A 22757-nucleotide genomic window follows, 5' to 3' on the forward strand; every position below is an offset into this window, starting at 1 on the left:
AGATGAGGAATACACACATTCTCACATGGGTCACTTGAGTGAGTCCTTATAGCTATAAACACACCACAGCACTAAAGGCAGTGAGCTCTGTAAGAGGCTTGTTGGGAAGGTAGAACCAGCATCATCAGCAGGATGCTGCAAAGCTCAGCTATATAATGTACCCCACTACTCCCAGTGATAATTTTTTAAAGAGGAGATATGACTGCATTTTTCAGTGAAAGTTAAATTTGATAACTGTAGCATGCTCCTTTTACAAAAAAAAAAAAAAAAGTGTTCTTATTGATGAGTATTTGATGTGTCTTGGGTTGAGCCCTTTGAAACTGGACCCAAAAATGGTACTGTCCATGTTTTGGGACAGGGTGTCATGTAGACCAGATTGGCCTCGTTCATCGTGTAGCCTTGAATTTCTGGTCTGTCTCTGTGAGTGCTAGAATGCTAGGTGAGTCCCACTGTGCTCAGAGTGTACACACTGGGACACTACCAACTGACAGTTAGCTCCAGCCTCCAAATTTGTTAGAATGTCTTAAAAACCTTTTGATTGTTCGGTTTGTTTGTTTTCCTCTTTGTATTGAAAATTGAACCTAGGGTGCCATGTATGCTAGGCAAGCACTCTCTCATCAGTGAACTAAATTGCAACTCTATTGGACTTTTAATCTCGTAACTATTTGAATAAGCTGCCTTGAGCTCCCTGTGTAGACCAAGCAGGCCTTGAACTTGCAATCCTCCGGCCTCAGAGTTCCTAAGAGCAGAATTGCTGGGCTTTTTTTTTTTTTTTTTTTTTTGTAAACTTTGAACATACCCAGAATAGAGAGGAATGGCTGCCTGTTATGTGGTAGTGTGTGTCTATCTTTCTCCTGACAGATTCTCTTGTCAGCAAAGACAGTTACCAACAGCTTTCCAGCCTTGTTTCACCTATATGTTCTGTTTTAACAAGAGTTTTTAAATGTGTGTTTGTCTGTGTAGTGCACTGCACGTGCATGCTTGTGTAAGAACCTTTAGAGGCCAGAAGATCCCTAGTAGCTGGAATGAGAGTGCTGGAAACAGAACTTGGATTTTCCACAAGAGCAGGTTCTCAGCAGTGACTGCTAAGCTGTATCTCTTGTCCTCGTACCCCTTATGTTCCTCATATGCATGCTGGGTTAAACAGTTCACTAATTCATGCTCTTGTTTAGGTTTTCATCCAAGACTGTTGATGTTTGATATCCACACCAAATGTTAGGATTGGATTTTTGTCAAAGCACGGAAAAGTCAGTTCTAAAACACATGTCATTTACCAGTGAAAATTGGCTTTTTTTTTTTTTTTTAAACAATGGGATTTCTCTGTGTAGTCATGGCTGCCCTGGAACTCATTCTTGTAGATCAGGCTGGCCTTGAACTCAGACCCTCTTGCCTGTGCCTCCCAAGTGCCAAAATTAAAGGCATGTGCCACCACACCTGTTGAAATTGGCTTTCTAAGGCAGTTACTTGATTGAGAAATAGCTAGATAGGTAAGATGTGTTTAAAATAATTTCATTAAGCTAGTTAAAATGCCTGTCAGATTGACTTGTTGTTGAACTACTTTGGATTTACTTCCAAATTAAAGCACACAGAAATATATCAGACTAAATAACTCAAGTGAAGAAACAGCCAGTTGGATCTGTACTGCTGACATCATACTAGTTAATATTGACACTGAGCACAGAGAGAAAGAGCTCAGTTTAAGATGTTTTCCTTCCAGAGCCAGGCGTGGTGGCTCACACCTTTAATCCCAGCACTCGGAGACAAAGGCAGAAGGATTGCTGTGAGTTCGAGGCCAGCCTGGTCTATAAAGTGAGTCCAGGATGGCCAAGGCTACACAGAGAAACCCTGTCTCGAAAAAAACAAAAACAAAACAAAACAAAAAAGATGTTTTCCTTCCAGTTCATGTTCAGTTCATAAACCATACACTGATTTTTTTTTCCTGTTGAATATGTTAGAATGCACTCAGTTATATCCTGAGGGGTAAGATTAAAAGCATAGATGACTATAGGGTGAATTTATTGAGAATCACATCTTTTTAAAGTTTTTATTTATTGTCCCTGTGAACTTTGAATATACAGCTTAAATTTGGAGGCACCTGGTACTCAAATGGTATGTTGTCAGAGGTGCTACGGAAGTTGCGTGTGTTGATTGAACATACTTGATGTGTTTTTTATTTATGGATGATGGGGGTCTCACTTTGTAGCCTAGTCTGGAGTAAGACTCCTTATATAGCCCAGGATGGCTTTGAAGTCAGTATTGTAGCCTAGACTGACCTTTGTCTCCTGATCCTACTGCCTCGGCCTAGCCTGTGCCTTTTGTACCAGGTTCTGCCCCCATAGCCTTGGCTTAGTAGTGGCTGTGCACTGCTCTGCTCCCTTGGCGCGGTAGTTGGCCCCTTTATCTAGTGCTAGTTCTATAGGTGAAGTCTCTTTTTACTCAGAACATTTAGTTCCCTTCCAGTGTTCTCTGTATCTTCTAATTCAAGCCACTCCCAACATTACCACCCTTTGACGTTTCAGCGGCCTCTGTGGCCTGGCACTCATTCTGTAGCTCAAGCCTCAGACTTGCAATTATCTTTCTTCTCTTTTTATATGTGCTGGACTTATGTGTGTGAGCTGTTGTGCCTGGCTCTACTTTTTTTTTTTTTTTTTTTTTTAATGTTTAAATTTTGAGACAAGGCCTCACTCAGTTGCAAAGGATGGCCTTGAGCTTCCCTTATAGCCTATGCTAGCCGCCTACTCCTAATCCTCCAGTCTCCCAAGTAGTAGGATTCATAGGCCTGTATCACTAGGCCCAGCAAGAATGATCTTTGTAGGTTTTATTGATTTGTTTAATTTAGTTGTATGTGTATGCCATGTTGTGTATGTGTATGTTAGAGGAAAATCTTACGGAGTCAGTTCTCTCTTTCCACCTTTTTGTGGGTTCCCATCATTTATCTTAGGCTATTTGGTAAGTACTTCCCTCTGAGCCATCTCACCTGCCTATCTAAAGAAATTAACCAGCCGGGCACAGTGGCGCACATCTTTAATCTCAGTACTCTGGGAGGCAGAGGCAGGCAGATCGCTGTGAGTTCAAGGCCAGCCTGGTCTACAGAGTGAGTCCAGCACAACCAAGGTTACAGAGAAACCCTGTCTCAAACAAAACAAAACAAAAAAGAAAGAAAAGAAAAAAACTTAGCCATTGTTGATAATTTTTGAGATAGCCTCTAGATTGCTAGAATTGCAGGCATGAGTCATTATAGTTGGTATTAAGGTTAATAGAGTTTACTGTTGTATCTGGGGTTATCTATCTATATTTATAACATTTTTAATCTTTCATAATTCTTTTGGGCAGCTGGTATTTTCTCATAGAAATTAATTCCTACTCACTAATTTCGTGGTTATGTATATTGATTTTTGAATTATAAATATTGAATTACTTTATAAAATTATACCTTTTAAATTTGCACATAATTTTGCTATAATTCCTGGTAACTAAGTGTATCATAAATCAGGTATAGAAAAGTTATTAACAAATAGAACAAAAGTCAGGTGCAGTGGCACACACCTGTATTCCCAGCAATCAAAGAGGCAGTGGCAAGTGGATTGCTGTGAGTTCGAGGCCAGCCTGGTCTACAAAGTGAGTACAGGACAGCCAGGGCTACACAGAGAAACCCTGTCTCGAACAATCAAAAATTAACAAATAAGAATAGAGAAGTTCAGCCGGGCGTGGTGGCGCATGCCTTTAATCCCAGCACTCAGGAGGCAGAGGCAGGCGGATTGCTGTGAGTTCGAGGCCAGCCTGGTCTACAAAGTGAGTCCAGGATGGCCAAGGCTACACAGAGAAACCCTGTCTCGAAAAACCAAAAAAAAAAAAAAAAAAAAAAAAAAGAATAGAGAAGTTCACAGGCAGAATTTCTCTTATTTTGGAAATAAGATGTCACTATCTAGCCTGTGTTGGCTTTGAAATGTGACCTAGGCTGGCCTTAAACTTAAAGTACTCTTCCTGCCTCGGCCTTCAAGTGCTGGGATTATAGGTGTGAGCCATGATGCCCAACTTCACGGAAGGCAGATTTAAAGCAGACTCTGGTTTTGTATGGGCATCATCTATTACTGGTTAATATGGATGCTGCTGCTGCCACCTTTAGCTGAGTGGTTGAAATGCTCACTTTCCTCCCTTTTTTCACAGAGCATCATAAGGGTGGTGTTCCATGACAGGCGGCTACAGTACACAGAGCACCAGCAGCTTGAAGGCTGGAAGTGGAATCGCCCAGGAGACAGACTTCTCGATTTAGGTACAGGTCACCGTCAAAAGAGCGTGGAAATAAAGGTGCTGTGTAGCTGTGTCCATTGATGTGTTGGCACCATGTAAAATCAGTGCTTGGATGCAGTCGGTGTTAGTAGATCTTGATCTTGAGAGTTGTGTTATGCCTGAAGAGTGAAGTAGCTGTGCAAAGTCACCTCAACCAGGAATTGTATGGTTTGAAGCTATTTTAAACCTCAGTTGGCACCGCCCATCATACTCTTAATGAAATGAAATACGAGCCGTGGTAGGAGAAACTGTGATTCTTGTTAGGTGGATTTGATATTGAAGACAAGGTTGACTACGGAGAACGTTGAAGGGAAGTTCAACATGGATTAATTATTTCCATAGAGCATAATATAGTAAGTTTTAAGTTTTGTTTGTTTTGATGTTTTTGTTTTGTTGAAATGGGGTTTCACTATGCTTCCCAGGCTGCGCTTGAACCCCTAGGCTCAAACCACCCCCTGTACCCCAGCCTCCGAATAGCTGGGACTCTACTTGGGTGTGCTACCACACCAGGCTCAAATCGTAAGTCTTCTAGTTACTTAAAATGGATGCATCTTTTTTTGTAACTTGTGTTTGAACATACAGATATTCCAATGTCTGTGGGAATAATTGACACAAGAACAAATCCAAGCCAGTTAAATGCAGTTGAATTTCTGTGGGACCCTGCAAAGCGCACATCTGCCTTCATTCAGGTTTGCCTTTTTATGTTGTTTGAAGCATACTGCCCAGTCATTTAGAAGATTAAATTTCTATCTCATGAAAATATTTCCTATTAGTAAATTACAATGTAATACCTTGTTTTTTAAAATACACACAGTCAAAATGAGTTTAATTTACTAGATTAGTCATGAAGACATAAAAGACATTTGGTTTAAAAAAAATTTTTTTTTTCTTTTTTTTCTTTGTTTTTTTGAGACAGGGTCTTTCTATATATCCCTGGCTGTCCTCAAACTCACATCAATCCACCTGCTTCTGCCTCCCAAGTGCTGAGATCAAAGGTGTGCACTACCACTCCTGTGGGTTATTTTTGGTTGTTGTTGTTTTTTGGTATTTGTTTGTTTTGAGACAGGTAGCCTTGGCTTGGATGGTCTGGAGTTTGCCACCATGCCTGGCTTTTAATTTTTATTTTTTATTACTGGTGTTTACAATAATAGAAATTTCTATTTTTTTTCTAATGTACATTTCTTTTGAATAGAAACTGCCATTTAAAAGATTACTATTGAAAAAAGTAACCAGGCTTAATTTTTTTTTTCTAACATTATTTAAAGTGTGTTTATAATGAAACTTTAAAACCTCCACAAATGAATAGATAATGATAGTGGATTCTTCATGTGACCATCATTCTTTCTTTTTCTTTCTTTCTTTTCTTTTTTTTTTTTTATTGTCATTGGTTTATTTTATTTTTTGGACAGGGTTTTACTATGTAGCAGCTCTGGTTGGCCTGGAACTTGCTATGCAGACCAGTCTCAACTTGAGCTCACAGAGATCCACCTGGATCTTCTTCCTGAATGCTGGGATTAAAGCTTGCACCATCACACCAGACACTGCTGGCATATATTCAAACAAATCCCACTGTATGTTATCCGTAAACACTCCATGTGTTCAAGAGATAACTTTGAAAGTAACATGTTTACATATCCATTTTAATATGTACTGTGTGCAAATTTGTAAGTGGTAGAGCTTTAACTACTGCATAGATAGAGTCATTATACTTGTTGACCAGCTTGCATGTTTGCTGGATCATTAGCATTCAGTATTTGGGTTGTCTCCAAATATTACCTATCAGTTAATGATGATATGATTCATATTGGTTGAATATTGTCAGATGCTATTAGAGTCCAATAGAATAATTAATTTTGTAGTAAATAAAACCGATAAGACCTGGCCTTATCTCAGATTGCACAACCTTATTTCAGAGGTGAACTTTCACATTGCATGTGATTTGAAGAGGGCACGTCTGTGTAACAGTCTGTGGTCTTGTTGCTTGCTAAGTTTGTGTTGTACCCTCAGGCTGTTTTCTGAAGTGGGTGGGTCCTTAACATAAGTATTGTTCCCAGGATCCTGACAAGACTTGGAAGGGTTGGCCTGGGGAGTTTAGGTGGATAAGTAATGGGCTTTAGGGACTGAAAATTGCCCAGGAAAAGCATCGCAATGTGCTGTATGCAGGGAAGTGGTAGCAAAAAGCTTGCTGTCTATAGCACAGTGGAGGCAGAGGTGAAATAGGCCTTAGGGTGCGTCCGAGATTGCGTGTGGTAAGGCTGGGAGGCAGGTAGCACTACATACAAGTTTCTGTGCTATTTCCTCACTGGACCAAGTTCCCCATGAGAGAAGTGCTTCAGTTTGTGCCCAGTGTTAGAGATGGTAGAATTCTGAAAGGAAAGCCTATATTCAGAATAATTCAGGAAATTCATGAGATAATTTGACTGTTTTCTATGTTTTGAGTGATCTTGAATGCACAGCCATGAGGGAATGGAGTAGAAAGTGCCTCAGTGAAGGCTTTTGAATGTAGTTAGGCTTGACTTGTTTTGTAGGTGCACTGCATCAGCACAGAATTCACTCCACGGAAGCATGGAGGTGAAAAAGGAGTGCCTTTTAGGATCCAAGTTGACACCTTTAAGCAGAATGAAAATGGGGAGTACACAGATCATCTTCACTCAGCTAGCTGCCAAATCAAAGTTTTTAAGGTAAACAGTGGAAACCATGATGCTCAGCTTTGCTTGTAAAGCTGTGTGCAGCCAGGTGAATGAATGAAGTCATCTGCTTTTTCTTCAAGCCTAAAGGTGCGGATAGGAAACAAAAAAATGACCGAGAAAAGATGGAGAAGAGAACAGCTCATGAAAAAGAAAAGTATCAGCCATCTTACGACACCACCATCCTCACAGAGGTAATACAGCACAGCATTTGGCTTTGGAGAGAGGCAGAGGCTTGCGTGTTAGCAGGACCTCACAGATGTGTTGCAACAAAGGGAGTGGGAAAGCTGGGTGGTGGATTGACATGATATTCTGAGGATTTTGTGGGCACATGTTTTACCTAAGTTTGGGGTTTTTTGAGTTTATTTGCCTGGGTGGGATCTTGAATGAAGATGCTGAAATCCCAATGAGGTCTCAGAATAGACCTTAAAACTTTGAAATGGACAAGAGATTTAAGTGGGGGCTTAGAATGTCCAATTTTTGTCACTGCTGGGGTTTTGCATTTTTTTTTTTAACTTTGAATCCTGCTAGTCATACATTTGTTTTATTGAGCACAAAGACATGAAACAGGGTGTTAGGTCTTTCTTTGTATAATAAATAGACATTGACCCCAATCTTTGGTGTTTGTCCAGATGAGGCTTGAGCCTATAATTGAAGATGCAGTTGAACATGAGCAGAAAAAGTCCAGCAAGCGGACTTTGCCAGCAGACTACGGTGATTCTCTGGCAAAGCGAGGCAGTGTAAGGGCTTCTGCTTCTCTTTTCATTGTGCAAGAACCCTTGTGCAGTGTTAGATATAGGACCAACTTCCATGGAAAAGTAAAGCCGAAATTGTTTTTGATGTCCATGTCTTGATTTAATTTGCTTTTGTTTAGACTTTCTGCTTTCTGTTTGTCCTCATTGAGGAAAATTTCCTAAATCTAACACTTTAAAACAAAGCATAAACAATGTTGACCATATTGGGTGGCTTTGGAGGGAACAACACTCAGAGATGTTTTCCAACTTGTTCCCTTGTTCCCCTCCCCTCTCCCTCCCTCCCCCCTTCTCCCTCACACACAGCTCCTTCAAGATAATTGAAATTACTTGACTAATTTTAAATAGCTACCATTTTTATGTAGTTAAAGATAAGTTTGGCTTTTTTCAGATGCACACCTAATAAGAAAATTTTGTAGATAGTTAGATGATGACAGCAAGCTTGACATCAACATGTGCAGTGCCTGTGTCACATCCCCTGCATGCACTATACGAATGTGTGTCTGTCTGTGCTTTTAAAAGCCTCTTTGGCAGCACTGGTAAAAGAACATCTTTGACTGTGTAGTGTTTCCTCTTGGTATCTGCATTGTGATGTAATGCTTCAGACCACAGTGGTGACCTTGCTGCACTTGCCCCGGACCCTCAGGAACAAGCAGCCAGTGAGGGTTTTTAGTAGAGCTTTGTCACAACTCTGTCCAGTGGTCCATGGAGGATTCTTCTGGTTGCAGATTTAAAATAGTTTGCATACCCTTATTAAATATGAGTGTAATATTAAGGATTTTCTTAAAATAACTATTTTGACCACTCTGTTCATTATTGCACTGTTTATATTGTTAGGGTCCCCAAATGGATTTTCACCTTTTACCTTTATCTGTAATTAACTGTGGACTTTGAAGGTCAATATCACAAGCACTATCACAGGGATGCCATTTCCATTTTAAAGCAGTGTTTAAAAGCTTCTTAATGCATGCGTACATCCCAGGATACTGGGAGCACATGCTGCATTTCCACTTACTTATTTATTTTTATTTATTTTTCTTTTTTAGACCACTAGCGTAGCATGGTCTGGAACTCACTATGTTGCTCAGGTTGGCTTTGAACTCATGGCAGTACTCCTGCCTCAGCCTCCTGGGGACTAGGGATTGCAGGTGTGAGCCACTACGCCTGGTTCTATGTATTTTCTTTAACTGAGCTGTTCTGGTTTAAATCAGAGGTAGTCAGAACCACTGAATGCTCCTTTTCCCAAATGCCTGCCCTCCAGTTTTATGTTATATCATCTTCTAGTTTTTCTGAAAACTTAAAAATGTTTTTAATAATTTTTTGAGGGGCTCATGGGAGCTTAAGTCACTTGCCATATAACTTGCCTGCAAGAAAGAACTTAGCTAATTTAAAGACATTGGTTCTGGTGTGTTATAACCCAGAGCCAATCTGAAAATGAGGAAGTCAGTGGTAAATTCTTAATGCTTCTTAAGTCTGAATATGCAAAACGTCAGCAGTTCATGCCTGGGATTTCACATCTTCTTAAGTGTGTCCCCTGCCACCCTGGCTGCATTTGGTTTGTGTATGATGCTTCTAAAGTTGGTTGGACCTCAGGCTGGAAACATGTTTTCAAAATGCACGGTCCTGAACAAGAATCCCTTAACCAAGAACATAGCTGGAGCACTTTATGTGTCTCTTCAAATGCCTGTGGCGGGGCTGGGGGCTGGGCAACCTTTCTTGCAGTTCTGGGCAGTTAACAGTTGGCTTTTAGTTAAAGAGCTATATATCCTGAAGTCCTGACAAAATCCAAAAGGTGCTGGATGGCAGGGTCCCACACTGAATCGTCACTCCTACTCGTTCCCAGGAGATGATGCATAACAAAACCCTTTGTGTGTCTTTGGATCTTTGGCTCACCCCTGGGCTGCAATGTTTGATGCCAACACTGGGTCCTCATTCTTTAGTCTCTGTGGGAAAACACTACATTTGAACTACCCTGAAATCGGAACTGCACAGGTCCAGACCATTGGCAGTAGCTTCAGGAGCATTAGCACTGTACTTACCTCAGCTTGCTGATAACAGCACCTCTGGGCTACAGGTGCCCACTAGTGGTACAGTGCTTGCTGAGCACACATCAGATTCTGCATCTGCTCTCCAGCCCCATAAAGCAAACAAAACCCCAAATTAAAAACTCCTTGTGATAGTAAAAGCATCTAAATTTGTAAACGTGGAGTAGATGAGTGTGTGGTGAGTAAATGGGCTGCCTGCACTGTGCCACGCTGACTTGAAGTTTGGGGATAGCTCTGTTTTCTCAAAGAACTGGCAATAATTACCAAGGTAAATGTGTTTGGGGGAGGTGTTTCTTTGAGTATCAAGAGTTATCTAGATGTGCATGTTTGGTCATATTGTAATATGTTTATTAGGAGAAAGCTGGTGTAACAGGAAATCCTTGCTTGTAGTGAAGTGACAGTCCACACTCCCTTGGTTAGATATGCTAGTACAGGAGTGGGCACTTTACACTGTGTAAGCTGAGGAGAAAGTGATACTTAGCAAGGTAAAAAACAAAGGCTCTGCTCTTAAAACAGGTGTTTTAGTGTGGAATGTCATGTGTAGGAAGGTCACTCCTAGAGTTGACTAGCCATGCTACTTTCTGGTAGTGGTCTTAGGAATAGCGTCTGCAGTGAATTTTTTTTCCCTCTTTTTTTGAGGGTCCGTGCTTGGGTAGATGTGCAGACTGTTGAGGATTTATTTCTCTTTCCCTACCTATGCTTGGGTTTAGTAGGGGCTAAGACATGTGGTTTCTCTCTGAAGCGGTTCTTAGTTCAAGCTCTGTGCTTCACATTAGTGGTCACAACACTTTGCTAAGAATATGAACGAGATGATTTTTTCCCTTAAAAAAATAAAATAAAATAAAAAACCAAACTACAAAGTGAGTTCAGGACAGCCAAAGCTATACAGAGAAACCCTGTCTCAGAAAAAAACAAAAACAAAAAACCAAACTGGCAACCAAATGTTTCACTGTAAATTTGAACAGTTGCAAAAAAAGCATTTCTTGGCATGATGAATATTTGTTATTTATAATTCTTAAGTTACAACTATTAAAACCTATCTCTGTGAGTTTAAGGCCAGCCTGATCTACAGAGCAATTTCCAGGACAGCCAGGGCTACACGGAGAAACCCTGTCTTAAAGAGACAGAACTATTAAAAAATTAGAACTATTACTAATCTGGATGAAAAAGCCTACAGGATTCAAGTATCATAGAAATTTCAAATTCCTTTTGTTTAATACAGAATTTTACTCTGCTCTCCTCTCTTGGTGTCACCATTGTATTCTGTTCCTTTTAAATGTTGCCTTAATGTGATATATTCCTTTATGCCTGGAAGTCTTTTCATGATAACTTCAATTGTTTTAAAGGTTTACTTATTTTTATTTTATATGTATGAGCATTTTTGCCTACATGCATGTCTGTGCACCACATGTGTGCAGTGCCCAGGAGGCCAGAAGAGGGCATCGGATCCTCTGGAACTGGAATTACAGATTGTTGTAAGCCACCATGTAGGTGCTGAGAACATATCCCAGATTCTTGATAAGAACACGTGCTCTTTACTACTGAGCATCTCTTGAGCCCAATAGCCCCAGTTCCTTACAATAAAATTGTTGAGATTTTTATTCTTACTCTATAGCCCCGGCTGGCCTTGAACTCATGGTAGTTTTCCTTGATTGGCCTCCTGAATTCGGGATTACAGTTATAAGTGACCACCACTCCCGGATACAATACATTCTTGTAAATTGGGAAGAAGGCTGTGTTGCTTTAATTTTTGTTTTGTTTTTGAGTTAGGGCTTCATGTAGCTGAGGTTGGCCTTAAATTTCTGATCCTGCTCCCAAGCCTGTTACAGACATGTGCTACCAAACCTGGCTTGAAATTTAATTTTTAAAATTTCTTAGGACTATAGATTAAGCTTGGGTAAGAATTAAATATTGGTCCAAGCCCAGCAACCTGAGTTTGATCTCTAAGACTCCAGTGGTGGAAGGAGAGAACAGACTCCCCAAAGTGTCCTCTGATCTCCACATATATGGGATGTCATGCACGCACACACGCACGCACAAATGTATTTTTAAAAAGAAAAATTCATTAGGACAAGTTTATTAAAACAATTACACAAATTGCGTAGAGACATAACAGGCATTTTTTTGTTGTTGTTGTTTTGTTTTTGTTTTTCGAGACAGGGCTTCTCTGTGTAAGGGCCTTGGCTGTCCTGAAACTCTCTTTGTAGACCAGGCTGGCCTCAAACAAACATTGATCATCTGCCTCTGCCTCCTGAGTGCTGGGCCAGACATAATTTTTAAGTATTAATTTATTTTATGTATGAGTGCTCTATCTGCATGTTCACCTGCATGCCAGAAGAGGGCATCACATCCCATTATAGATGGTTATGAGCCACCATGTGGGTGCTGGGACTTAAACTCAGGACCTCTAGAAGATCAGCCAGTGTTCTTAACTGCTGAGCCATCTCTCCATCTCCCAGATATAATTTTTTTAAGACTAGGCTAGGCTGGCCTGGAACATCTTGAGTGCTAAGATAATAGATGTGTCACCATGCCCAGCTTAGATTTTTTTTAAGAAATGGGTCTGAGAATTTTTGTTTAGGTAACATTTGTCAATATCATTCAAGATTTGGCATTCGTTGTGAGTCCTCTACAGATACAGCAGTGGTCTTTGTAGATGATTTAGTATCTGCCAGGTGACCATAGGTCCTCCCGAGTACAATAGAGTAAGAACTGAAAGCCACATTACTTAGAGAAAAACTTTTGAAGTTATTAGAATCGTATGCTTCAGGCTAGTCTATTGTCATTTGGTTGGCTGTGGAGTCTTGAACCCCAGTGCTGAGGTTAGATGTGATGCCTTTCTTTTCTCAAATGAGAGCAGGCTGATTATAAAGGGGAGCTCTTGAAACTGACACCCTTAGCAGAATACCTGTAGGAAGAATCCTGGGTGTTAGGTAGACCTTTGGGAAGCTCAGCAGGGACGGTTTCTTCTTGATTACTGTAGCCTGCTTAGCATGCCCTGAGCCTTCACTTACCAGATTTGCAAACTGTAATGTGTTTCTGTATCTGCTCTGTCTCTTGTCAGAACTTTGCCTGGGGTTGAGAGATACTCAGTCCACCATATCCCATTCAGAACACATACACATACTTGGCAGCATACACACAATTAATTGATAATGCTTTCCTGTTCAGTATGGTAGCCTGTTCAGTAAATCTTATTTATATCAAGGTGGGTACTGATGAGTACTGATGAGGCTGCACTGGCAGGCACAGAGAGCAATAAATAGGAACTAGCTACACCCAGAGCATTGTGTGACATCAGATGTTGCTTGTGAATCCCTTCGTGTCTGCTATTTTGAAACCTTTAGCTATGTCTGCTGGAGCATCTGACAGAAGATACTGGGGAGGGAGGGAGGAAGAGAGAGAGAGAGAGAGAGGGAGAGAGAGAGAGAGAACGTGTACGTGTGCACACGCATGCTCGAATGTGTATAAGCTTTTAGAAAGCAAATGTCTTTATAAATGTTGCTGTTATCATCACTCAGGTCATCTTTAAGCTAAAAGTGTGTCTTTTGCTGCACAGGGTGAATTTGACACATGTCTGTAGGTACCATGCATCTGGTGCTTTATAAGTGCGTATTGGGTTAGTTAGAGACCAGATTACAAAAGTGCTTCTTCCACATACTTAAAGAGCATGTCATTAACTTATTTCTGTTTCTATCCTTAGTGTTCTCCATGGCCTGACACCCCTACAGCCTATGTGAATAACAGCCCTTCCCCAGCACCCACTTTCACCGCCACACAACAGAGCACGTGCAGTGTCCCAGACAGGTACCTGGTTTGTGTGGCCGTATGCTTGCACCTAACTGTTGCTCCTGCAAGTCCCTATCCATGCGGCCTCATTTCTATGTGTTTGTCTCAGGTGTTGGAAAATAGCCTATGTTTAGGTCATAGTGTTTGTGCACCTAGTCCTGTCTCTCATACTTTGACAGCTATGGTAACTGTAGAAAGGAGGTAGAGGGGCAGTTTCTTCAGCGACTGAAACAGGAAATTTATGAGTTTGAGGTCAATCTGGTGGCTACATAACAAGACCCTATCTGAAAAAAAGGAAGAGGAGTTTTAAAGATAGCCAAGGAATTGTCTTTGAGAGTTTTAAGAATGTGTTAGCCGAGTTCAGTTACGGACACAGGGTGAGTGATTAGTGTGAGGCTCTGGTAGGAATATATTATTAAGATTTCATCAGTTACAAAGCACAGTGGGCTTTGTGTTTGCCACATGACAGATCAATATACTGTTTCTTACCCTTTCTACAGATGTAGGGTTTTTTTTGTTTGTTTTTGTTTTTGTGTCCCATGTGCGCCCCCTACCACCCCCACCCCCATCCCCACCTCCCCAAACAGAGTTTCTTTGTGTAGCTCTGGCTGCCCTGGACTCACTTTGTAGACCAGGCTGTCCTCAAACTCAGAATGATTCAACTGTCTTTGCCTCTCTGAGTGTTTGGATTAAATGTGTATGTCACCACGCCCAGCTTCTTTCTCTCTTTTTTTGGTTTCACAAATGTAGTTTTAGTTGTATATTTAAGATTAAAGGAAAGACCTTCTGTTTTCTAAAGACTATATAGCTTTCAAATTGGGACCTCTGGATTTTGTTGAATATGGTATCTGGCTTTTGCAGCTGGGAGTCCAGGGAACTCAGATGGGAGCTGCCTAGGCCCAAGGCCTCTATCAGCCTTTGGCTCCTGCAGCCCTGCCAGAGGACAATAGTTCAGAAGTTCCTGCTTCTAGGAAGTTTCTTATGGGGCAGAAAAAAATTATGAAAGCTTGAGATGGCAGGGGAAAGTTCTGTGTCTAGTATATAGTCTTTTGTTGACAGGGTCAGGTAAGAAAAATTAGAAAATTCTGCTTTCTCTCTGTGGAGATGGAAGAACTAGCTAGGAGCCAGTGTCTGTAATTAGAAACATTCTCATGAGCCAGAGGGACCAGAGAGCCAGTGTGTAACATACAAGAAGTCTCTTTTGCTTCCTGTCTGCATATGTTAGCAGGTGGCTGGGATCTTAAAGCCTCAAATTATATACCTTAGTTGTCCAGAAGTTTCCTGGGAGCCCACTGTGTTCCCAGTATGGTCCCATGTGCTAAGAGATATATATGACCAGACAAATTCCTGTTGGAAAGGGCGTAAGTTCTGGTGATTGGAGAGTAATGTGAGGCCTAGGAGGCAAGGAGCTGGTGAGAAAGGAACTCTGCTCAGGAATGGGGAAGGTGCACGTTTTCTGTGCAGTCATTTGCAGTTTTCTTTATACGTTAGGCTCACAAAGATGGTGGCATGTGTTTGTTTCGTGTCCTCATTAACTCATGGGTGGATATATTAATTAACAAGGAAGATTTATATATTTACCTAGATCACTGATATTTTGTTGTTGTTTTGGTTTGGTTTGGTTTTTTGAGACAGGGTCTCTCTGTGTAGTCTTGGCTGTCCTGGACTCGCTTTGTAGACCAGGCTGGCCTTGAACTCACAGCGATCCACCTGCCTCTGCCTCCCGAGTGTTGGAATTAGAGGCGCGCACCACCACACCTGGCTAGAACACTGTTTCTTATAGCTTATAATTTTCTTAGAATGTTTTGTGGTTATTTTTAGCTGTTTATCTTATTTAATTTCACATATTTTCCTAACTAAAACGAATGCATACCTTCCTCATTTTCCTGGCACTCATACAGAGGGCACACTTGCCAGTGACTGCTCACACATGGTGATGCTGTTGCTATGTCTGTCACATCCTCATACTTTCTCTCCTGTGTTGCATTCTTGTTGCAAGCTCACATAGCTCTTTCCACAGTGTTGTCCTATTTCAAATTGCCTATGCAATAGCCTTTAGTTTCTTAACTTAAAAGAAAAAAAAAGTTAAAAACCATTCCTTCCTTTTCCTTTCTCTAGCAATTCTTCATCCCCAAATCACCAGGGAGATGGAGTTGCACAGGCGCCTGGGGAAGTAAGTATCCTTCTCTGAACCCGTGAAATACCTGCTAGGGTCTTAAATTTTAAAGATTCTAGCCAAGTTATGTGAGGTGCTCCACCGTCAGATTGTGTTCTGACTTCACATTTTAAAGCCTTTTTAGTTTTGCATAAACATTCTTCATGATGTGATGCAGCAGAGAGGGCCAAAAACTAAAGGCATCCAGGGCACCTTCCTCCTTCCCCTCAAGAAAACCTTTTTACATCTCCATCCCTTATTCCACTTGGATTTCCTCTTGCAAGGAAGCCCGTTCGTGTGTCTGGGATCAACTGTTCATAGTCTTTTCACACTGCAGCTTTGAGAAAACTCCATCCCTTGGCTTGTGTTGTCTCAGTGTGCAGTTACTGCTGTAGAAAAGTACCAATAGCTTCATTTCATGTAAACACCGTAACTTCCAGACACTTGTGTAGAGGACTGACAGCACAGTTGGTATTTAAGTAATCTGAACCAGTTCTGCAAGTGGCTGTGTTTTGTATTACTGTGAAGATATGGAAATGTAGTGCATTACAATTTAAAGTGATTGTAATAATAACTTCTTGATTTCTACATTCCCGCTCTGACCCTTCTTTGGGGTTTTCCGAAGCAACTTTTCCGTGCTCTTACTACACACGCCTTTTCAGTAGGAATCCAGAAGTGTTAGATTGAATGGGAAAGCACTCAATGCACCTGGGATTGGGGTCACAGATTGAAACATCTCCTATGTCCCATGTTCTGGAGGTTACATCTGTCAGTGACAACAGGGAGCTTCCTTATGCATTCTTCATTTGCTTTTGTTTAAGTTGACAACGTCCTTCCCAATTAAAATTCACTTACACCTCCTGCCTTCGTGGCTCTGGTATTCACTTTACCTTGTAATAGAAGTAGCATGTTGCTGGCGGAATACGAGCATTGCTTTGGGCAAATTAAAATGCACGTCCTTTCTTAATACACTAGGAAGGGGAAATAAAGTACACAAGCCCAAGTCAAACTTTAGTACTTTTTCATGCAGATATGTGCACATGTGAGAGGGTGTCCAGTTTGTCCAGTGATTGTTCTTTAGAGAGCTGGACCATCATATTGTGTGTTTGCTAATCATTGACTGTAGTCCAAAAAAGCCTTGTGAAAATGTTATGCCCTATGTAACAGCAGAGTAACATAAAATAAAACTACATTTTATAAACCCCCCCCCAAAATTTTTTTTCTTCATGATGTGCCAGTGACTTGGGTTTTGTTTTTTGCTTGTTTTTTCAAGTTTGAATAGTTTTATCTATGCTCCTCCCCCCCCCTTTTTTTTTTTATTAATAGCAAATTCAGCCTTCAGCTACAACCCAGGAAACACAGCAGTGGCTGCTCAAAAATAGGTTTTCTTCTTACACAAGACTGTTCTCTAATTTTTCAGGTATGTATGTATGTATGTGTGTATGCATGAGAGTATTTTATTTGTTCTTGTTATTTTTATTAACTAAGAATTTTTGAAACTTTTGAAATGATTTTAGATAAATATATTACAAACAAGAAAAAAATGTATCTTCTCCCAGTTCTCCTCAGTTGTGACGTCTGTTAAATTCCTTCTAAACCAGGAAATTAACATTTTTCTAGTTCACTCACTGTAGATGTATTTAGTGCTATGTGGTATTTTTGTTCTATTTATTTTTATTACTTTAAACTTAGGTATGTAAATGTGTGGCTGTACCTGGGTATATGCACATGTGTGCAGGTGCCCTCAGAAGCCCTGTGTCAGGTCCCCCGAGGCTGTAGGTAGTGGTTATGAGTTCCCCAACATGGGTTCTACGACCTGAGTTCAGGTCTTCTACAAGAGCAGCAAGTGCTCTTAACTGCTGGTGAGCCGTCTCTCTAGGCCCAGTTCTAACTTATTTTGAGATAATATTTTGCTTAATGATAAACTGTAAAGACAATTGGGAAATGATCCAGCATATAGTCTCTCAGTTTCTCACAGCGTAGAGTAGAGTATCACAGCCAGAAGTCAGCACTAGTACCCTCAGTGTATAGACTTGTCACCGAGACATGAGGATAGCTGTACAGCCACCACTGCAGTGAGGATACAGGTGTACGGTGTCTGTTTCCATAGATGCTCTCTGTCCTTCTGCCCCTTTGTAAGGTCACTCCCCCACCCCACACACACCCCTTGCCCACATACATTGAACTGTCCTGCCTATGGTTTGGTCATTCTGAGAATGTTTTATTGGTGGTGGTGGTGGATTTTGGTTTTTGTTTCTTTGAGACAGGGTTTCTCTGTGTAGCCAGGGCCTTCCTCTGGAGGGTTCATGCAGGGCTGCTCTTTGGCATATCACCTGAGCCACACCACTTTGAGAATAGCAAGGACAGTGAGGTCTCTTAGGCAGTCAGTCACATGTGGAGAGCTGTGATAAGCCATCTGTCTGTCCCTTTTTTCTTCATGGGTTACAGGTGTCACAACTGAGATCCCTGCTTCAGAGCTGTGTATAATAATCTCAGTAGATAATCTCTTTCTCTGTTTTATTCTAAGAGTGACTCCATATAGGCTCACATCTCATGAGAGTTAGGCTTCTCTGGTCTCTATTCCTTTTACAAGCTGGAACTCTGTCAGGCTGTCCCATTTGAGCCTTTGTGGGGGGAGGGGAATGGACAACACCATTATCATGCTACATGGGGGAGTGGATTTTTTTTGTTTTTTTGAGACAGGGTTTCTTTGTGTACTGTTAGCTGTCCTGCACTCACTTTGTAGACTCGGCTGGCCTCGAACTCCCAGTGATCTGCCTGCCTCTGCCTCCTGAGTACTGAGATTAAAGGCGTGCGCCACCACTGCCCAGCTGGGAGTTGATATTTATTGTATGAAGTCATACCTGGAATTCTGGAAGTATGGCCAGGCATGGTGGCACACATCTGTAATCCCAGGTGGATCTCTGTGAGTTTGAGGCCAGCCTGGTCTACAAAGCGAGTCTAGTACAGCCAGAGCTACACAGAGAAACCTGTCTCAAAAAGCCAGAATTCTTGAAGTGTATGGGTCTTGACTGAAATTAAAAGAATAAAACCAAGGTTTTTGTGGACATGTCCAAATGTAATGCTTATGAGTACGTGAAGAACTTACTGTGACCACCCCGGCTTCACTGTTACCCAGTGCTTGCTTACTCTTGCATCTACTTCTCTCGTACACACACTGGCCTGTTGTTGCTTTTGTTTTTTGTTTTCGAGACAGAGTTTCTCTGTGTAGCCTTGGCTGTCCTGGACTCGCTTTGTAGACCTGAGTGGGAACTCAGTGATGCCTCTGCCTCCCGAGTGCTGGGATTAAAGGCGTGCGCTACCAGGCCCAGCTGGGCTTGTTGCTTTTAAGGCAAATCCTAGATACCAAGTAGTTACAGAAGATATCTGAAAGAACAGGGTGATTATCTACTATACTTAGAACTGGCTGTGCAGATGGAGCTATAACAGTGTCTAGCTTGAGATTGCACATGGTGGTATAATGAGACCCAGTTTCCACTTTGCTTCCACCTCACTGGTGACTTTGAGCAAATTCCCCAGATGCTAGAATTCCATTTATATTCCCCAAAAAAGGAGAAAAGCAGCAGCAGGGAAGTGGGGAGGGGCTAGGGTGCTCAGGTCAGAGTGGAGCCAGAAACATGGTTAGCCACAGCCCAGCAACAAGGAAAGGAGGGCAGTACAGGAGTCTTATATTGGGAACAGACAGGCCTTCTGGCCATGACCGATGCTGTATCGGCTTCTGGCACCTTGTTAACCATAGCACTTGTTTCTCTGAAGGACAGATATGTATTTCTGTTTCTTATGGGTGTGTGTAATCCAGGACACCTGTTGGCTGCTTAGAAGGACAGAACCGTGTGAAGCAGCCTGCTATATCCTTCCCTTTCCTGCTTATTGGAGGATCTCTCTTATTTTCCAGGTGCCGACTTATTAAAGCTGACAAAGGAGGATTTAGTTCAGATTTGTGGTGCAGCCGATGGAATTCGGCTCTATAATGCCCTGAAGTCAAGGTAAAAAATACTGTAGGCTGTTCTGCGTGACCTGAAAATGGGACCTTCTCTGTGTGGGGGATTTGGCGGGCAGAATGTGTTTCCACGCTAGGTTGGCGTGTGCCTGTGTGCGCCACCAAGCTTCGGCAGCATCGTGCTCACGAGAAGACTGTTTTGTGTACACCTTCAGGGCAGGCACTGATGAGGGCAGAGGTAGACTAAGACTGGTAGCAATGCACATGGGCAGGACTGATTTCTTGAAGACGACTGGGTTTGTTGCCAAGAAAACAAAACTTCTAATTTAGGTGAGCTCTACAGAATCTATGGTTTTCAAGGTCATGATTATTGTTAAGCAGTTATTAAATGTGAACTTGTAATGTCAGTTAGAATGCAAGAATTGTGACTGTGCTGGCTTTGAGACCCACTGCCTGCCATTGCTGTCTCTAGACTTGTGTGCTAAGAGTTTAGTGAGCTCGAGCCTTACTGATTGCAAATTGCTTAATCAATCTTGAAACTTAAATTTACCAGCATCTGACAGACCATCTCAATGGTTTAGAGTCTGGACCTGTGATAGTTGGTGTGAGGTGTGTGGTTTTTATATTTTTATTAGAAAATTATTTTGCATAATGAAATAACACTGTAAAGTTCTCATAAGGAAAAATAGACTGTAGATTCCTGTAGTTGTTGATTGTACATGTGCTGAGGCAGCTTGCTCTTGTAGTCTCATTGATGGCATCTTCTGATTACAGGTCGGTTAGGCCCCGCTTAACCATCTATGTCTGCCAGGAGCAGCCGAGTAGCACTGTGCTGCAAGGGCAGCCACAAGCTGCAGGCAGTGGAGGTGAAAATGGCAGTGGGACACCCTGCGGTGGGTATTGAGGGCACGTCCCTTCCCCTGTCCTTCCTAAGGGTGTCAGACATGAGTTGGAGAACTGCTGTAGGGTTGCAGAGTTCCTGCTACAGAGTTAACAGCAGCAGCAGCAGCAGCAGAGGGACAAGTCCTGGGGAAAGGAGGGAACTAGAACCTTCCTTTGTTCTCAGCTATGCATGCTGTAGATCTTTTTATATGGCTTCTGTATCAGACATACCCAGAAAACCACACAGTAACTTGAACATGCTGAGGCCTTCTGGATGAATGTCACATTGTCCACTTGCTGGGAAAGCAAGAGGGTTTTTCTTTCTTCCTCCATTTCATTGGCTAGATTGGGTGGGGGTGGGGGGTCCCGAATTTGACATATGAGCAAAGGTGGGTCTGTGTAGCAGTCTTCCCCCACCTGGGGTGAGCATCCATTGTGTTCCATGCAGGCAGGAAGGTGGGTGCTGTCTTTGATCAGTGTTAGCACAGGCTGTGCCTTCTGACTAAGGAGGGCTGCTTCGCCCTGCAGATTTGTCCGAGTTGGACAATATGAAGCAGGCTGGCCTTTCCTGTCTCCTCTTCATTCCCTTCTTTGATTATAAAAGTTTTGGGAAAGGGAGAGGTGGGAACAAGTCTTCCTGGGTAGTCTAAGTTGGTCTCAGAGCTGCTGTTCTCCTGCTGCTTCCTCCAGCGCTGTGCAGCACCACACCCTGCTCTCACTTGGACAGTGGTAGTCATGTCTTGTCTTCTCTTTTTGAAACAGAATGACAGTGACATTCCACTTCAGGGAAACAGTTACAGAATTCAGAGAGGCAGTGACTTACCCTGATATTAGGTGCAGCTCTGAAAAGCACTACATGGCTTAGATTTCTTTTAAGTAAGTGGAAGAGCAGTAACTGCAACTGTGGGCTTTTCCATCAGTGTAATTAAAACCCCAGGCATGAATGTGGCATTTAAGACCAAGGCCACAAATCTTAAAGGAGCTCTCAGTATCACCCCAGCATACGCAGCACTCCCGTTCTTAAGGAGTGTAGTGTTAGGGAATGTGCGTCCTGAGAGATGAGTATTGTGGGGATAGGTGAGGACATGGAGACCTTTATCCGGACCATTCACATGTAGTGAGCTTAAGGCCAAGCAGTAACACTTGAACCCTCAGGGCTTTTCTGCACTGAACTCTGCTATCACAGCCCCAAAGAAGGCATGATGGCATGTAAACAATAGCTTTTATCCTGTTCCTAGAACGAGAAAGTCACTGCACTTTATTACAAGAGCCAGAGGGCAGGAACCGGTCCCCAAACATTGATGTGGTAATCTTTCAGAGTTACCTTTAGTTTTGAGCTTTTATTCTAAGCTACTCCAAGTGTGTAGTTGGTGAATGTTCCTGTGCGCATAGCTGCTCATTTGCAAAGGCGACTTTTCAGTTTCCCTATTGCAGATCCACGCCTGGCTTGAGTCGGTGGTTGAGCAATACTTACTTGAGTGACACTCAACACAGATTCATGTTGAGTTCAAGGCATAGACAGAAATACAAGACAGTGAATGCTGAACCAAAGCTGGGGCGTTCCCTAAAGAAGAGACTTCACTTTCTGTATCCTACTTTTCATAGGGTGTTGTCTCTATTTCTTCTAATTTTGTGTGTATATAGGAAGTAACACAGATGATTTTTACTCTTAAATCTTCATTTGGAGGATTACTGGTTCAGACTCTTTTTAGATTTCTTCTTATGCATCATTAGAAACACATTGGTGAGCTAGGAGGCAGTGGTACACACTTTTAATCCCAGTACTTGGGAGGCAGAGGCAGGTAGATCTCTGTGAGTTCAAGGACAGCCAGGGCTACACAAAGAAACCCTGCCTCGAAAAAAGAAAGAAAGAAAGAAAAAGAAACTGCGTTTTTTTGTTTTTTAACAGCTTGCTTCTGGTATACTTTATACAGCAAACTCCTCCCATTGTGTCTGCAGCGTGACACTTTAGGCCATGTACATATATTTTCATTCTTTGCTCCAATCGCTGTAAACTCCCATTACCCTGATTGCTGTGCTCCCTGGTGCTCTTATTCCTCAGTATATGAGACTTTGGTGCAGAAAAATATAGTCACATGGCTTTATGCAGGGTTAGTATTTATTATACGTGAGCATAAACAATGTGTTATTACACTTCAAGTAGGTGGGTCGAGAATTTAAGGGGGCAAAGAAATA

The 22757-nt window shown here is 41.9% G+C and overlaps 1 protein-coding gene across 3 annotated transcripts in view; it reads left to right on the forward strand.

Annotated features, from left to right (window-relative positions):
• Positions 1–22757, forward strand: part of Ubp1 (upstream binding protein 1) — a 44741-nt gene that overhangs the window by 19034 nt on the left and 2950 nt on the right. Inside the window, exons 4-13 of one of the 3 annotated variants that reach the window (XM_051140744.1) lie at positions 4168–4273; positions 4873–4979; positions 6819–6971; positions 7061–7171; positions 7610–7717; positions 13478–13581; positions 15682–15736; positions 17045–17138; positions 19635–19725; positions 19895–20425. In XM_051140744.1, the coding sequence (XP_050996701.1) occupies positions 4168–4273; positions 4873–4979; positions 6819–6971; positions 7061–7171; positions 7610–7717; positions 13478–13581; positions 15682–15736; positions 17045–17138; positions 19635–19725; positions 19895–20009 (1044 nt within the window). In that variant the 3' untranslated portion in view covers positions 20010–20425. Of the gene's footprint in view, positions 1–4167; positions 4274–4872; positions 4980–6818; positions 6972–7060; positions 7172–7609; positions 7718–13477; positions 13582–15681; positions 15737–17044; positions 17139–19634; positions 19726–19894; positions 20426–20453; positions 20573–22757 lie in introns of those variants that run through there. The other 2 variants (XM_051140742.1, XM_051140743.1) reach the window with 2 other exon arrangements.

The sequence above is a fragment of the Acomys russatus genome, chromosome 32, assembly GCF_903995435.1.
Source record: "Acomys russatus chromosome 32, mAcoRus1.1, whole genome shotgun sequence".
NCBI lineage: Eukaryota > Metazoa > Chordata > Mammalia > Rodentia > Muridae > Acomys > Acomys russatus.